The 14260-nt window shown below is 41.3% G+C and overlaps 1 protein-coding gene across 4 annotated transcripts in view; it reads left to right on the top strand.

Annotated features, from left to right (window-relative positions):
• GOLGA4 (golgin A4) overlaps positions 1-14260 on the top strand; it is a 122110-nt gene that overhangs the window by 10796 nt on the left and 97054 nt on the right. For 2 of the 4 annotated variants that reach the window (XM_044293480.1, XM_044293481.1), the window contains 4 exons: positions 1855-1953; positions 10378-10431; positions 12763-13023; positions 13567-13614. In XM_044293480.1, coding sequence (XP_044149415.1) covers positions 1855-1953; positions 10378-10431; positions 12763-13023; positions 13567-13614 — 462 coding nt within the window. The remainder of the gene's footprint in view (positions 1-1854; positions 1954-10377; positions 10432-12762; positions 13024-13566; positions 13615-14260) is intronic. The other 2 variants (XM_044293482.1, XM_044293483.1) reach the window with 2 other exon arrangements.

Below are 14260 nucleotides of genomic sequence, written 5' to 3' on the forward strand. Positions count from 1 at the left end.
TGACCTATCCTCAGAACACCCGGCACCCCCACCGATCAGCAGTATGAGGAGACAGCGTGCGCAGTATGCATGTGCCCTCTCTCTTCCTGCTGCCGCTATGTCTATGGCAAAGCAGAAGCGGATCGGAAGACAGAAGGGACACTGCGCGTGCTGTCTTCTCATACAGCTGATCGGCAGGGGTGCTGGGTGTCGGACACCCACCAATTTGATATTGATGACCTATCCTAATGATAGGTCATCAATATTGAAAGCTCTGAGAATCCCTTTAATACCCAAATAGACCTGTGATGTTCCAGGCTTTGTATAGCGCTTTTCACTGTTCCGCATACAACATCTGTGCTGTGTGCAATGTACGAATTTCACAGTTGTACAGAAATAGGCGCCCACGTTGTGAACGCTGTAAAGACTGAAAATTAAATTCTGAGCTCCAGTATTGCCACTTTTTCAGTCACCTTGCTTCCTCACATAATTAAAGGGGTTGTGTCACGATGCATATTACACATTTTTCAAACCAGCACCTGGATCTGAATATTTTTGTAATTGCATATAATTCAGCCAGTGAGGCATTCAATAAAATATATCGGTATAGCTCCCCCCTCCTGTTTGTTCTTTTCCTTATTTTTTAACTGTCTCAATGAGCTGGTCGAGCACGCTCATTTTACATTTTCAACTGCCAACAGCCCTATGTCCTACTAGAAGCTGTGGCAGTTACAGGGAGAGAGCTGCAGCAGAAAGGACACACCCTCTGAGCTGCCTGCTGAAGATAATCTAGCAGAGCAATTGGAGTGGTATATTCAGTGTGAGGAGCCCGGTCACATGGGGGACTTCTTTTAGTCTTTGATAACCCCTTTAACCTCTTGCGTACATGGCCAATTTTAGTTATTTCCTCCTAAGCTTCCAAGAACCAAAGCTTTTTGAAATTATCTATTCACATAGCTATATGAGAGAGAATTTTTCGAGGAACAAGTTGTATTTCCTCATGGTGCCATTTAATTAACCACATCTTTTATTGGGAAACAGGAAAAATAATAATTTGCGGGGTTAAATTAGAAAAAAGGCATTCAATGTGTGCTAAAAATGACATGGTCGCCTTATCCTGTATGTCAGTATGAATATGGTGTTACCAAATTTTATACCTTATTTTTCGGATTATAAGATGCTGGACTATAAGACGCACCTAGGATTTGGAGGAGGAATATAAGAAAAAATATATTTTCTATCAGACTCCCATTCTTTATCAGACCTCAGATCAGGCTTCCAAATCAGACCCCCCAAGCTCCATCAGCCTCCCATCAGACCCCCCCCTCCCAGCCTTCATTAGCCTCAGATCAGCACCTCCAGCCCCATCAGACTCAGATCAGACCCCCAATTAGACATTATCAGCCTCCCATCAGACCTAGATCGGACCCCCAATCAGCCTCAGATCGGACCCTCTATCACTTTCCCCCCATTTTTTGGGGCACAAAATGTGTCTTATAGTCTGAAAAATATGTACTACTTAAAAAAACAAAAACTTTTCAACTTTTTTTTCCCTTGCATTACCAAATTCCGACAACCATAACTTTTTTATTTCAGAGCTGTACATAAACGTATTGCTAAGCCACCTATTATTCTTTTTCATTTTAACTATATTTTGTATATCCTGAAACTAGAGAAGTTTGGGGGACAGTTAATACCCACTATGGCCTGACTAACTTGCATGTTTGGTTTGGCGAACATGCACATTAACCCCCACGGAGGCGGTGGGGTTATGTAAATGTACTTCAAAACCTACGTAAAGTATGAAATATCATGTGAAAGAAAACGTTTCTTCTGATTATCTGTCTCCTCATTCCATTGTGTTGTGTGGCACAGCTGCTGGCCGGGATGATAGCAGAGCCTGCTTTACTCTCTGAATACACTATTTTTGCTCTGGACCACACCAAACGGTCCAGACCCCTGAGTGGCAGTGTGGTGAGTCCACCCGTTCCTTTCAGGAAGTGGAATTACTCTAGATCTGCTTCTAGACCCCTCCAGTAGTAATTATGTGTCTCTTTGTATTAGTAACCTGCACTAAATAGTGTTTTTTGTGTGCTTCTATGTGGGTTTTTAATATAACAGATTAACTTGTTTCTGCGTTAATAAATAGGCAAAAGCTTGACCATCACTCTTTGTGGACCAGGCCGAAGCGCCATAATTGCCCATTGCTTCTCACTCATTAACCAGCAGGATTAACAGTCCGAACTGATGTAAACTGAATTGCTCATGCACCTAGCGGCATAATGGCCTTGTGCAGAAACCAAATCGTTTGTCTCAAGGACTTGATTGGATCATGAGAATCTATCTGAAAGCTATTTTTGCGAGAAATGTTCTTGACCTCCAAAGGCAGAAATCAATTTAATTCCTCACTAGACATACAGGAATCCTTGTCAATAGTTAATTTTATTTTATTTTATTTTTCAGCATTGTTCAATTTTTGAGTATGTCTCAGGGTGGTACTGTGCGGTCTCTATGGCAGTTTACCACACATAAAGAGTAAAGACATGTACAAAACCGGAAATATGTGAAGTTAATATCTTATATGCTCCCTATGCTGCCTTCCTGATGGCATTACATTATATGACTGCTTATTTCAGCCCTGTGTCACTCCATTCATAGCCTCCAGTGCCGCACGCTTCTCCTGCCGTCCCCCACCTCTGGATAACAATTGACAGTTTATTTTCTTGTTTCAATAGAAAATAAGACTGTCAATCATGGTCCGGAGGCTGGGGAAGTGATGCCAGATTCATCTCTCTTGCAGCACTGGTGTGCGCTACGCCCTTTGGCAGGTCGGGGCTCTAAGATTACTGAATTCCATCAGTGGGTCTGTCACTATACTATGCTGCCGTCAGCAGGGTGGATTTGATTTAAATCACTAGTCAGTAAGGCTTGATTTAAATCATAGTTTTTTACGTAAAGATTCATATTTGGACAATTTTTCTGTTGTACTTAGGAAGGAGAAAAATAATCATTACCTTAATAATAACAATTTAAATAGGATTTATTCAACTGAAACAATAACATTACAGCATGTTATTTGCTTAAACATCCATGTTTGTTAACTAATTTGGCTAAAGAAAATATATTTATTTTAAGAAACTTAGACTGTCAGCCCAGCCTACACAAGAAAGTGATATTTTGAAGCGAAAGTGATGAAGAAAGATTGTTTGTATTCTATTCACTGAACTTTAAACTTAGCACTGAAGGGGTTGATTCTGTATTTATAGGTTTGTAGAAGTTAGGATTAAGATCTTTTTCTCAACTCTTTTCATGTTATAAATTCAGTTTTGAGAACAAAATTAAACCAAGCATCTGTGATAATATCTTGTAGGCAGAGAAACTACCCAGTAATCTTACAAAAACCTCTGGAAGAGCATGACATTGTGAATGGATTAATGGAATTTAACAAAAAATTAAACATATACAGCCTTATTCTACATAATTAAAAAAGTTCTCTTTATTTCATAATGAAATAACCTTTGGATTGTAATATATTTTCCTCAAAAAGCATTTTATATTAAAAAATCCGATTTAAATAAAAAAAAAATCCGATTTCTTTTTTTATTTTATTTTTTTATCATTGATTTTTAGCCACCCTGGCCGTCAGTGAGGGTAGTTAACCAGTTTCCTTTGAGTCCTGCCGCATATTATTCATACTGTGTACTGTAGTTGAAGGTACACATTAAGCATACTCATTGTGAAGATTTTATCTCTTCCGTCGGTTTACTCTGATATACTAGTAGCAGCATAGTTACCTGCTAGCAGCTTTGTGCTCCTTATTGGCCCTCTACAGTCTTATAGTGACTCAAATGTCCGTAGACTCAATAGGAAAACATTTAAAACAATATCTTAATTATTTTTCTAGTAATAGAAAATACCAGGTGTATATGAAACCATAATATACAGTCAGTTGTGAATCATATAGGTTAGGCTACTTTCACACTAGCGTTTTTTTTGTGGATCCGTCATGTATCTGCAAAAACGCTTCCGTTATAATAATACAACCGCATGCATCCGTCATGAACAGATCCGGTTGTATTATGTCTTCTATAGCCATGACGGATCTGTCTTGAACACCATTGAAAGTCAATGGAGGACGGATCCGTTTTCTATTGTGCCAGATTTGGCTCTGCTTCGCTAGACGGACAGCAAAATGCTGCAGGCAGCATTTTGGTGTCCGCCTCCATAGCGGAATGGAGGCAAACTGATGCATTCTGATGCAAACTGATGCATTAGGGCAAAACTGATCCGTTTTGGGCCGCTTGTGAGAGCCCTGAACAGATCTCACAAACGGAAAACCAAAACGCTAGTGTGAAAGTAGCATAAGATAAATCTATTTCAAGGATATGGACACTTTTGCACTGAATTTTTATTGTTCAGTTTTTTCATACACTCAAAATTAAGCAACTTTCTAAATAGTCTTTATTAAATTTTTTCTTCTGCTGTGTGTTAGTCCTTCACTTAGCTGGTAGTACTGCTGAATCTGACATCATTTTTGCCAGATCACTGCACCTGTTTCTAGTCTCCCTTCTCTCAGTGTTCGATATAGCAGTAGGGGGAGAGGTTGTACACAGCACATCAGATTGTGGAGAGCAGGTAATGCTCCAAGGAGGTCAGCTCACGTAGGAAAGCACATACAAGGCAGTCTGCAGAAGGAGAATTATATAGGCCAGTAGTGGTAAACCTATGGCCCGCATATGAACGGCAGAGGCAGCACTCTGAATGTAGGCAGGCTGTTATAGCTACATGATAAAGTAGATGGAAGATATACTATATTGGACTGTAGTATGCAGGTTAAATTACCATGTTGCCGCTTTGCGATAAATAAGTGGGTTTTGGGTTGCAGTTTGGGCACTTGGTCTGTAAAAGTTTTGCCACCACTGATATAGGTAATGTAAAAATGTAGAGAGAAAGCAGAGCACCCACTGCAAACTCTGCAGAGGGAAGGGAATCATACGCTTCTTAACATCAATAACTGTTAGCATAAAAGAGAAGTGTTCTCTTATGAGCTGAAGAAAGGGAAATAAGTCAAGGAATTAAAGTGGTGTTCCAGTAGGTACAAGTTATGCCCTATCCCCCACCGATCTGACACACCCCAACAAGTTTGCACAGTTGGCAGATGAGGGGGATGTCAGTTCAGGGAGAGCACTGCTGCTGCCAGACACTTCCTCTGCCAGTCAGGGGAATGTCAGCCCAGTAAGCAGGGGACCAGGAGAGCAGGGCAGGCCAGACAGGTTCTGGTAGTGGGAGACTTAATTATTAGGGGTACAGATAGGGCAATCTGTCACAAAGACCGGGATCGTCGAACGGTGTGTTGTCTTCCTGGTGATAGAGTTCCACACATCGCGGATCGCGTTGACAGATTACTGGGAGGGGCTGGAGAAGATCCAGCAGTCATGGTCCATATCTGAACCAATGACAAAGTTAGAGGTAGGTGGAGCGTCCTTTAAAAACGATTTTAGGGATTTAGGTCAAAAGCTTAGGGCAAGGACCTCAAAGGTAGTATTTTCCAAAATACTACCGGTACCACAAGCCACACAAGAAAGGCAGCGGGAGATTAGGAAGGTTAATAAGTGGCTCAAGAACTGGTGTAGGAGGGGGGAGTTTGGGTTCCTGGAGAAATGGTCCGACTTCTCTGTTGGCTACAGGCTCTATCGTAGCGATGGGCTGCACCTCAATAGGGAAGGTGAAGGTGTGTTGGGGGAGAAGATGGCTAGAAGTTTGGAGGAGTGTTTAAACTAGGGACTGGGGGGAGGGTTATTACGTTATTGGATGGGAAGATAGAGACAGGGGGAGAAATGAAAGGCAGGACTAGAACAGCTCAGAAGGAAAAGTGTAGGGTACAAAATATACATAAACCTCTTAAATGTATGTATACTAATGCCAGAAGCCTGACTAATAAAACTAGGGAACTGGAATTACTGATGTGTGAGGAGGACTATGACATAGTGGGAATAATTGAGACATGGCTGGATGATGGCTATGACTGGGCAGTTAATGTACAGGGGTACAGTCTGTTTAGAAAGGATCGCCAAAACCGGAGAGGGGGGAGGGGTCTGCCTTTATGTAAAGTCCTGTGTAAAGCCCACACTCCGAGAAGATATAAGTGAGGGACATGAATATGTGGAGTCTCTGTGGGTAGAAATACATGGAGGCAAAAACAATAATAAATTACTAATAGGAGGTTATTATAAACCACCTAATATACCAGAGTCCACAGACAATCTGCTACTAATCGAGATAGACGAGGCGGCAAATCATAATGAGGTGATTATGGGGGACTTCAACTACTCAGATATAGACTGGGAAACTGAAACTTGTATATCTTATAAAGGAAACAGGTTCTTGGAAATAACCAAAGACAATTACCTCTCCCAACTGGTTCAGAACCCGACTAGAGGGACGGCCACACTGGACTTAGTATTAAACAATAGGCCTGACAGAACAACAGATGTGCAAGTTATGGGACACCTGGGAAATAGTGACCAAAAAGTAATAACCTTCCAATTATCATTCAAAAGAGTTTTTCTTCAGGGAGGAACAAAAAGGCCAAACTTCAAAAAAGCTAAATTTAGCCAACTAAGAGAGGCCGTAGGCCTAGCTAACTGGGACAAAGTCCTCAAAAATTGAAATACAGCCACAAAATGGGATATTTTTAAAAGCATCCTAAAATCTCATTGTGAGAGGTACATACCGTTATGGGAATAAAAGGTTAAGGAACAAGAAAAAACTAATGTGGATAAATAGAACAGTAAAGAAAGCAATAAATGACCAAAAAGAAAGCATTCAAATCACTAAAACAGGAGGGCGGCAAGGAAGCACATGAAAAACTATAAGGAAAAAAAATAGAATATGTAAAAAACAAATAAAAGCAGCCAAACTAGAGACTGAGAGATTAATTGCCAAAGAGAGCAAAACTAACCCTAAAATGTTTTTGATTTTATATAAATGGTAAAAAGTATAAATCTGAAGGTTTTGGCCCTCTACAGAGTAATGAGGGGGCAGTTGCAGAAAGCAAAGCTATAAAAAATTTTTTTTTTTCTCCACTGTATTCACTGAAGAAAATAAACTGTCAGATGAAATGCAGAATTTAAAAGTTAATTCCCCATTAAAAGTGCCCTGTCTGACCCAGGAAGAAGTACAGCGGCATCTTAAAAAGAATAAAATAGACAAATCACCAGATGGCATTTCACCCCCGTATCCTAAGAGAATTAAGTAATGTCATAGCCAGACCCTTATTTCTGATATTTACAGACTCTATACTGACAGGGAGTGTTCCACAAGATTGGCACTAGCAAATGTAGTGCCAATATTTAAAAAGAGTCCGAAAACAGAGCCCGGAAACTATAGACTGGTAAGTTTAAAACCTGTTGTGGGTAAACTTTTTGAAGGTTTTCTAAGAGATGCTATCTCTGAGTACATCAATGAAAATAAGCAAATAATGCCATATCAGCATGGCTTCATGAGGGATCGGTCATGCCAAACTAATTTAATCAGTTTCTATGAGGAGGTAAGTTCTAGACTTGACAGCGGCGAATAAATGGATGTCGTATATCTGGACTTTCCCAAAGACCACGTAAAAGGTTAGTATATAAAATGAGAATGCTTGGACTGGGAGAAAACGTCTAAGTGGGTAAGTAACTGGCTAAGTATATCTTCAATATATTTATTAATGATCTTGTAAAAGGCTTGCACAGTAAAATATACATTTTTGCAGATGGCACTAAACTGTGCAAAGTAATTAACACAGAAGAGGACACTATACAGCTACTGATGGATCTGGATAGATTGGAGGCTTGGGCAGAGAAGTGGGAGACAAAGTTAAACACTGACAAATGTAAGGTTATGCACATGGGAAGGAGTAATGCAAGTCACCTGTACATACTAAATGGTAAAACACTCGGTAACACTGACATGGAAAAGGACCTAGGAATTTTAGTGAACAGCAAATTAAGCTGTAGAAACCAGTGTCAGGCGGCTGCTGCTAAGGCCAATAAGATAATGGGTTGCATCAAAAGGGGCATAGATGCCCATGATGAGAACATAGTCCTGCCACTTTGCAAATCACTAGTCAGAGCACACATGGAGTACTGTGTACAGTTCTGGGCTCCTGTGAACAAGGCAGACATAGCAGAGCTGGAGGGGGTTTAGAGGAGGGCAACTAAAGTAATAACTGGATTGGGGCAACTACAGTACCCTGAAAGATTATCAAAATTAGGGTTATTCACTTTAGAAAAAAGACGACTGTTCGGAGATCTAATAACTATGTATTAATAGATCAGGGGTCAGTGCAGAGATCTATCCCATCAGCTATTTATCCCCAGGACTGTGACGAGGGGACATCCTCTGCGTCTGGAGGAAAGAAGGTTTGTACACAAACATAGAAGAGGATTCTTTATGGTAAGAGCAGTGAGACTATGGAACTCTCTGCCTGAGGAGGTTGTTGATGGTGAGTTAAGTGGGGCCTGGATGTATTTCTGGAGTGTAATAATATTACAGGTTATAGCTACTAGAGATGGGTCGTTGATCCAGGAAGTTATTCTGATTGCCTGATTAGAGTCGGGAAGGAATTTTTCCCCTTTAAAATTGAGATTTTTTTTTGTTTTTTTTTTATCTTCTTCTGAATCAACTTGGATGACAGGCTGAACTGGATGGACAAATGTTTTTTTTGGCCTTATATACTATGTTACTATGATTTGATAGTTATCCCCTACCTACTGGAATACCCCTTTTTAGCATTGCTGATGCATGAGAGCTAGTGAAAATAGCAGCATCCTTGACACACAATCCTTACATCCAGTATGTATTACTGGGAGGGAATCAGCCACATGAGAAAAGTCTGAGACTAGGATCAGGTTGCAAACTGAATATTATGGAGTCTGAAAATGAAAAAAGGAATGAAGAATGTAAATTGAAAGTTAGTGCAACCTTATTTTTTTTACTCAAGAAAGCCACTAATAAACTGCATGTAAAAATAGAAATCATTGTTTTGATGCCAAAAGGGTCCATAGCCTTGAAGCTGTAGCCAGGGTGTAAAATACCCTACATGTGATGACACAAGGCAGACATAGACACGTTCCCAGCATCTCCTGTTACTGGCTGTGCCGCACTAGTCCCAAGCCTGTACATACGCTGCTGAGCTAATTCTCTACCGCTTGTCACTAAATGAGGACACTAATAAACATAGTGCATGGGTGAGAGGGAACTGTTCACAAAAGCATGTCATATAAATGTATCTTCTCAGTATTGACCATCTCACTAATAGTTTTTTTTTATTTAATTTTTTTTATCATTTGTGAGAAAAGATGTGTACCTATATGAAACATATGTTCATATGTTTCATGCTGTTTACCCAGTAGTTTAATTAGTAACAGTGGAAGGTTGTGCATTATTGTACACAGAGCAGTCATTTCTTAAAATAATATTCTGAGCATACGGTATATCAGCATTTACAATCAATGTTATGCCTACTGGCCAACCAAATCAGCATAATTCAACAGTGATAAGTGACTTCCAGTACTATTGTGCTGCTTATCTCCAAGGAAAAAAATGGTTTGAATGCATTTAAATCAGTCATCTAACCGTTCCATCCCCCCCCCCTTGGTCGATTCCACTGGTTTTGACGGTCTGCTAACACGTGTATGGTTGGCTTTAGGAGAATGTGGCTGGTAAATATGCCTTACATTTCTCTGACTACATTTTATATACAGTAGTTTCCCCCCCTATCTTGCCTGTATACATTTTGTACTAAACTTCTATAAATATAATTAATAATAATTTTCACATTGCAAATCTAACAGATTTAGTATTATTTTAGTCAATCTTGCTATGACTAGTAAGTTCTATTAAAGGGGTTGTCTCACTTCAGCAAATGGCATTTATCATGTAGGGGAAGTTAATACAAGGCAGTTACTAATGTATTGTTATTATCCATATTGCTTCCTTTGCTGGCTAGATTCATTTTTCTATCACCCTATACACTGCTCGTTTCCATGGTTACAGACCACCCTGCAATCCATCAGTGGTGGTCGTGCTTGCACACTCTAGGAAAAAGCGTCGGACTCTCTAGTGGCTTGGACCATGGGAGCGCTCATAGGCCAATGCTTTTTTCTATATTGTGCAAGCACGACCACCACTGATGGAGTGCAGGGTGGTCTGTAACCATGGAAACGAGCAGTGTATAAGGTGATGGAAAAATTAATCCAACCAGCAAAGGAGGCAATATGGATAATAACAATACATTAGTAAGTGGCTTGTATTAAGTTTCTCTACATGATAAATGTTTTTTGCTGAAGTGAGACAACCTCTTTATCCCCTCGTTGCTCATGGATAAGTGTTTGTAACTTTTTTTTCAACCAGAATGGATCAAAGTCCGCAGATGACATGAATGGCAGCGATCCCGTCTCCAGTCAGGTGAGCTGTACATGGGTCTGAAAGTATCTGCTCACTTTAAAGGCCTTCTGTCACCCCCCATTGTGCAATTTTCATTAGCCGACATTAGCTATTTGCTAATGTCAGCTGAGTGCAACCATACATGTCCTACCTTTTGTCTGTGGCTTATTTCTTGTAAAAATCATACTTTTATCATATGCTCATTTCTTTACTACCAGCAAGCTGGGCGTGTACTTGCTGGTAGCTGCCGCTTCTAGACACACCCCATCTCCTCTTGGGACAGGGCCAGCGAGTGCTCTCCTCCTGCCGATGGCCCCGCTTGCTGCTGAATTCCTGCGCCTGCGCTGTAACGTTCCTCGATTGGCGCAGATGTACTGAGTGAAGGACACGCGCTTGCGTCGATTACGTCACACTACACCCGGAAGAGAAGACTGACGGCATCAGCGATAATCTGCAGTCTTCTCTTCCAGGTGTAGTGTGACATAATCGGCGCACTGAGGAATGAGCTGGAAAGTGCGCGTCCGGCACTCAGTATGCCTGCGCCGATTGAGGAACGTTACGGCGCAGACGCGGGAATTCAACAGCAGACGGGGCCAGCGGGAGGAGGAGAGCGCTCGCTGGCCCTGTCTATCAAGAGGAGATGGGGTGTGTCTAGAAGCGGCAGATGCGGCGGCTACCAGCAAGTACACGCTCAACTTGCTGGTAGTGAAGAAATGAGCATATGATAAAAGTATGATTTTAAAAGAAATAAGCCACAGACAAAGGTAGGACATGTATGATTGCACTCAGCTGACATTAGCATAATAGCTAATGTCTGCTAATGAAAATTGCACAATGGGGGGTGATGGAAGCCCTTTAAACACCATTTTGCAGTTTACAGGCAGAATTTGCATACAATTAAGTAACTTGCACTACATCCTGCATTACAGCCTTTATTCAAATCCAGAGCCACATTCACAATTTAACAAGCCTCAGAGCTGCACTCTGCCAGCATTCCATGCTGACTCAAAGGCTACACAGAGCTTTTACTAGTCATCTTTATTCTATAAAAAGGCCACTGTAATGTAAACTGATATGGCTTCTCCCCCCCCCCCCCCCATTTTATAGGGGCTCAGATAGGATTCTAGTTGTATATCTGATGACAAGTTTGCAGCTAGTATCAAATAACCTGCACGTAACTACTTAGGACTTCAAATCGTTTTTTTTTTCGATTTGAAGTTAGGTTCACAGAATTTACATAATTTTTTTAACCTTTAGCCCTTGGCTATGAATTGTCTTTTGCATTAATCTGGCTGGTGTTACCTTAAACAGGTTCTAGCAATCTACAATGTGAATGGGGTGGGGGCTCACTACATTACACTGTGCTTTGGCACCTGCAATACTGTTGTGTTACTGTCAGGCTGCACACAGGATCGCTCCTTTACTATCTATTGCAGGAACTCTGCTCTACCATAGATAGCGATCCTGTGTGTGATATGCTGTCAGGCTGAGCAATTGTACTGCGGGCCCCGAATCACATTTTTATATTTAACCAATACATATAGAATTTAAGGTGATAATATTTTTCATTTTCCATGTCAATAACTATATTTAAACAAAAACTATAAAATCCTGCACTTTTTGCACTGGCCACTAAGCCTAATAATAGGCGCCTGTACAGATCACTTTACTGCAGTTATCTGCTTATCTGTCATTCTAATCCTACCTGTTATGATATCATCTCTGTGTATAGATAAGGCAGGATCCACCATTCACAATAGGCGATTGTCAAATCGTATCTATTCTTTCCTTGTAGAATGATCTCTGCACAGGCATAGAGCATGCCTAGAAAATTCTCTCATAGAAGTCAATAAGGTCTCCTCCTGACCATTGTCTATGGCTCATGGGGCTGCCGTAAAGCAATGTTCTTAAAGGGGTTTTCCGCTGGATAGGTCATCAATATCAGATCGGCAGGTTTCCAACACTCGGCAACCCCGCTGATCAGCTGTATGAAGAGAAGCTGTCTCTCTTCCTGCTTGCCATAGACATAGCAGCAGCGAGTGGTCACCGTTGTTGCCTGCTATTGGTTCACCCCTTCTTACCTGGATGTTTTGATCCACGCGACGGGGAGATGTAGCGGTGACCATGCAGGGATCTGGAGTGACGCAGGTGCCAAGAGTGGGGTAAGTGTGATCTATAGGATTGGCCTGGGCATTGTGGGGTGCATTCTTAGAATCGGATTACCCCTTTAATGTGTATAAAATTATAAACAAGTATGATTTCTGCTAAGATGATTGTACTACACCTCCCATTCAGTTATGTAAAGAGTTAATTTCCAGTGAATTGATAAGCTGTGGGACATTTTTATTGCAGAAGAACGAAGCTCCGTCTTTTGCACAAAAGCTTCAACTCCGCGTCCCTTCAATGGAGTCACTATTTCGAAGCAGTTCACGTGAGTCATTAAATCGGATTGATGGAGACAGTTCAGGGCCTGTGTTCGATCCTTCTTCTGACATTGAAAGTGAAGCAGAAGATGCTGTTGGTGGTCATGAAAGCCTCAGTAAAGAACAACTTTTTCATCGACTGCATAGGATGGAGAAGAGCTTGGGCAACTACCGTGGGAAATATTCAGAGGTACGTACTTGCTAAATAATCATTATGGTAGTAAAATACTGGGGGTCATTTACTATGACCCTTTATGCCTGGAAACGGCATAAAAAAAGTTATAAACCATCGCCATTTTCTGAAAGGAGGAGTAGTGCAGGAGGTAAAGTAGCGTGGACGGGGCTGTCGGCACATTCATTATAATATATGCCAGTTTATTCAGTCCTAATGTACATTGCTGACCTTGGTGAGCACGAAGAAGTGCTTACAGGAGCGCCAGTGCCTTCTCAAACAGCTGATTGGCAGTGGTCCCCGGTGTCAGACCCCGACCTGTCCTGAGGATAGGTCATTAGTTGTGAACTCTTGGAAAACTCTTTCAAGTATTGTCTGTGACCACAACAGTTAGTAGACTAGACCCTGCGGTCACAGAGGCCAGAAGTGCTGTCCTTTGATTGACAGATGCAAACAGGACTAAATCATTTGGCGTAGATGTGTGTGTGTGTGGGTATTCTTTTGTCAATGAACGTAGTCGCCGTAGATGATTTATGCATCATGTTGTCATTTTTCTTTCAGTTAGTCACAGCATACAGAACCATTCAGAGAGACAAAGAAAAACTACAGGTAAGGGTTAATCTGCTTGCAGTGTATTCCAGAGGTTTAACAGGATAATATAAGGTGAAAATCGCTCCGGCTTACTGATATATGGTGGGGTAAGTGCTGCTCTTCAGGACGGCGGCTGGAGTTGGAGGAGGCACAGCTCCTTATGCTCAGACCCATAAGAGGATGTGGGCACTGACTGTCTAATCAAGAAATAATGCACCTTATTTTATAGTTAATATGGCCTGAACAGGCGTTATTGCGACCTCTGCTCACAACCACTTTTGTAGTTCGGTGTGCTTAGCCTTGCCCTTCTTTTAGCGAATTACTGAGCAGTTGTCCATTATAACTGCATTAATAATCAGAAGCACTTATTATTCAGAATTTTTTTTTTCTCGTGCATGGCATTGGGGGACACAGCACCATGGGTATATGTCCAACTACCACTAGGAGGCACTAGACACAAAAAGTGTTGGCTCCTCCCAGGTGGGCTATACCCTCTCCACAGGCACGAGGCTATTCAGTTTTAGTCTAGTGTCCGTAGGAGGCAGACCTGTCCTGCTTTTTTGCAGGTTCTGCTGTTTATTTTTATTCTTTTTTTCTCTCTTCCGCAGGTCGGTTTTTTTTTTTCCCACCGTTATACCTGCTGCAGGCTGGGGCTCCATCGTGT

This window comes from Bufo gargarizans, chromosome 5 (genome assembly GCF_014858855.1).
Source record: "Bufo gargarizans isolate SCDJY-AF-19 chromosome 5, ASM1485885v1, whole genome shotgun sequence".
NCBI classification, from domain to species: Eukaryota; Metazoa; Chordata; class Amphibia; order Anura; family Bufonidae; genus Bufo; species Bufo gargarizans.